Source organism: Cyphomyrmex costatus, unplaced genomic scaffold (assembly GCF_001594065.2).
Source record: "Cyphomyrmex costatus isolate MS0001 unplaced genomic scaffold, Ccosl1.0 scaffold92, whole genome shotgun sequence".
NCBI lineage: Eukaryota > Metazoa > Arthropoda > Insecta > Hymenoptera > Formicidae > Cyphomyrmex > Cyphomyrmex costatus.
In genome coordinates this window covers 253065-256622 of record NW_017280506.1, presented here as the reverse complement: position 1 = coordinate 256622, position 3558 = coordinate 253065, and the positions used below count along the sequence as shown (strand labels likewise).

Here is a 3558-nt window from a genome sequence, read left to right as displayed (position 1 = left end):
ATAGGCAAAAGCCACCGTACGCTGGCGGCACCAACATCATTTTTATAAAATGATGTGAACTACGTATCACATTTTCGACAATGTCGATAAAATCGTAGTGTCGATATATGGATTTGGTGCTAAAGCCACAAATATAATATTAATTTACAAAAAAATGTTTTTTTTAATCGGATAAGGCGTTTCTTATAGATTTTTGGACGCTAGAAAACAAACAAAGCCCGCTCTCTCGCTATGTCCGTCTTTTTCGTTTGGCAGCTTTCAACGCCAGGCACGGCGAACCAAGTGAGCGAGATAGCGAGACGTTCGTCCTTGACACTTTAAGGCTGGAGTCCCATGAGGCGTATTTGCCGCGTATCGCGTAACCGCGTAACCAATCAAAAGTGATAAAACGCGAAATCACAACAGCAAGTCATTTTTTATCACTTTTGATTGGTTACGCAGTTACGCGATACGCGGCAAATACGCCTCATGGGACTCCAGCCTAATAGCTTGCTTCAAGCGACCGCAAATGCTTTCTCAGCGATCCCGGTTGCTCGGCCTATATCAATATAAGAGACAAAAGCACATTCTAGATAACATATTAGTTTTAATAAATTTTAGTAATCATACACTATTACGAAAAATATAATAAACATAGGGTGGACAAACGAAAATAATGGGTGGACAAACGTGGACAAACGGTGGACAAACGAACGCAATAATGATTTTACCAATATTCGCATTTAAGGTGCCAACTTCACAAAGCAGCTCTGTGATGTTGAAATCTCTAAATGCAAATATTGGTAAAATCATTATTGCATTCGTTTGTCCACTGTTTGTCCACGTCTGTTCACCCATTATTTTCGTTTGTCCACCATCCACAAAAAAGTTATGCACAAAAAAATTATAACACCCCCAAGTGATTATATTTTACACTATTACGAAAAGTATAATAAACATAGGGTGGACAAAGGAAAATAATGGGTGGACAAACGTGGACAAACAGTGGACAAACGAACGCAATAATGATTTTACCAATATTCGCATTTAAGGTGCCAACTTCACAAAGCAGCTCTGTGATGTTGAAATCTCTAAATGCAAATATTGGTAAAATCATTATTGCATTCGTTTGTCCACTGTTTGTCCACGTCTGTTCACCCATTATTTTCGTTTGTCCACCATCCACAAAAAAGTTATGCACAAAAAAATTGTAACACCCCCAAGTGATTATATTACACTATTACGAAAAGTATAATAATCATAGGGTGGACAAAGGAAAATAATGGATGGACAAACGTGGACAAACAGTGGACAAACGAATGCAATAATGATTTTACCAATATTCGCATTTAAGGTGCCAACTTCACAAAGCAGCTCTGTGAAGTTGAAATCTCTAAATGCGAATATTGGTAAAATCATTATTGCATTCGTTTGTCCACCCTATGTTTATTATATTTTTCGTAATAGTGTATGATTACTAAAATTTATTAAAACTAATATGTTATCTAGAATGTGCTTTTGTCTCTTATATTGATATAGGCCGAGCAACCGAGATCGCTGAGAAAGCATTTGCGGTCGCTTGAAGCAAGCTATTAGAGCGACAAGGAGCTGCGTTCGGCAATGCAAATCCGAGGCGTCGGAGTGCTCTTTTTCTATAGTGCACGTGACATATACTATAATATAAGAGCACTCCGACGCCTCAGATTTGCTATTACCGAACGCAGCTAATAGATACTTCAAAAGGCTGCCGCAACACACCTTCCGTAAGGCTGGGTCCACAACCTCGCTTTAAGGCCCGATTGTACCAACGTGATTTCGATTTTAAGCGAGACTCAAACTGTCTCTGTCTCTATCTCTCTTTCGGCTTTAATACAAGATAGATAGAGTTTTAAGTGGAGCTTAAAATCAAATAATGTTGGTGCAACCGGGCCTAAGAGGCCCTAAGCCGTAAAGCCGTAAGAAATTGACCAATCACAGTCGATTATTTTTTTCGTATTCAACTATGATTAGTCAATTTCTTATGGCTTTACAACTTAGGGCCAAACTTAGGGGTTATCCGGGTCTAGAAGGCAAAAAGAAGGCCTATTTTCGTGAATTTTTTTAAAAGATCCTACGATAATTTTATAATTTTCGTTTATTGGATATTAAAATATAATGTTTGAACTACACTGTGTAAAATTTTGAACGAAAAATATTGAAAAATGAGCCGTTGAGAAATGCTTAATGTTGACCACGCCAAAAAAAGTGTCCTTGCGGTAGTTACATTATCTCCGTCAATTTTCATCTGAAATCAAAAACTCAAAGTTTTTCTGTTAGTGTATGCGTATGGCTTGTCTTTGAACGAAGGATTCTTTTTTTAATTAAAAATTGAATTTTTTGTAGCGTTTTTAATAAAAAGTGTCATTTATTGCATAAATTTTGGCCATATTTTGGCTTATAAAATGAGTTGTAATTGCAGATAAAAAAAATCCTTCGTTCAACGACAACAAAAACATGTCTAAAAGCAGTGTGCAAAAGCAGAAGTCGATCGGTGCAATAGTTTTTGAGAAAAAGTAACTACTGACGTGGTTTTGAAAAAAACGCGTTTAAAGTAAGTTTTTACTTACATGGAATCATCGATTCCAGGCCCATAAAGGGAAGATTCCGCTGCAGCTGCAAGGTCCAATGCATCTTTTTGGTCTTGCCGAAGCTTCATTCTTGCTTCTCGAGTCTGAGCCTCCGCTTTTTTCTCGGCCGCGAGAATGCGATGATTGTCCTCATTACGCGCATATTCGTGACTGACAGGTCCGAGTTTTACATCCATCGCATGAAGAAACATAAGGAGAGCAGAGATTCCTTCATTGAATGTGCAGGAAGCAACATACGCTGCAATTTCGACGGTTTTCGCACCAGCAGGAGCTATTTTTGGAGTGATCTTCCAAATAAGCTGGTTCATGCTTTTATTGTTGTTTTGCGTGAAGCCGCCCAGGCACCGTTCTAAAAGCGTTTCCTTGCTGAGGTCTTCATAAATAGGCTTTATGGATGATAAAATATCACTTGATAATGGGGCATAGTCGTGCTTGAACGATAACAAAGAATTTGTAGCTGAAGCACGTTGCCAAGCGGACCATGAATTAGCTCCGCCCGGGCATTTTTCATGCTGAGGATTTTCGTCCGTTGATGCATAATGATAGTACGTTGCCCATATAGCGTTTTTCATATCTTCCACTGAATTACTATGTCTTCTTATTGCTAGTCCATAGTATTGTTACGTCTAGGCGGAATTTCTCGAATATGAATCATGGAAACGCGATATTAAAAAGAATATCCTGGGCTCTTAGTATTCGAACGCAAAGAGAGGGAAGGGACAATTAAGAATCAAACGCTGAAATAAGATCTAAATCATCACATGATATGCAGTATATTTAATTTAATAAATCAAAATCATAATAATGTGTTAAATCATTCTACGCTTGCAGTAAATGAAAATTGAAGAGAACAGTTGAAATGATAAAAGGACATAATAATAATAAAAAGGGAAAGAAATAAAACTAGTGATTAAAATTAGTTTACGTAGTATGGCTTAATAATTTGAATGCC

The 3558-nt window shown here is 37.5% G+C and overlaps 1 protein-coding gene across 1 annotated transcript; it reads right to left on the bottom strand.

Annotated features, from left to right (window-relative positions):
* Positions 1 to 2202: 2202 nt before the first annotated feature.
* On the bottom strand, positions 2203 to 2958 carry LOC108781910 (uncharacterized). Its single transcript, XM_018550027.1, has 2 exons — positions 2586 to 2958; positions 2203 to 2263 (listed from the first exon to the last, which is right to left on the bottom strand). The coding sequence occupies exons 1-2, from the start codon at positions 2912 to 2914 to the stop codon at positions 2260 to 2262; spliced, it is 333 nt and encodes a 110-aa protein (XP_018405529.1). The 5' UTR covers positions 2915 to 2958; the 3' UTR covers positions 2203 to 2259.
* Between the last annotated feature and the right edge of the window lie 600 nt (positions 2959 to 3558).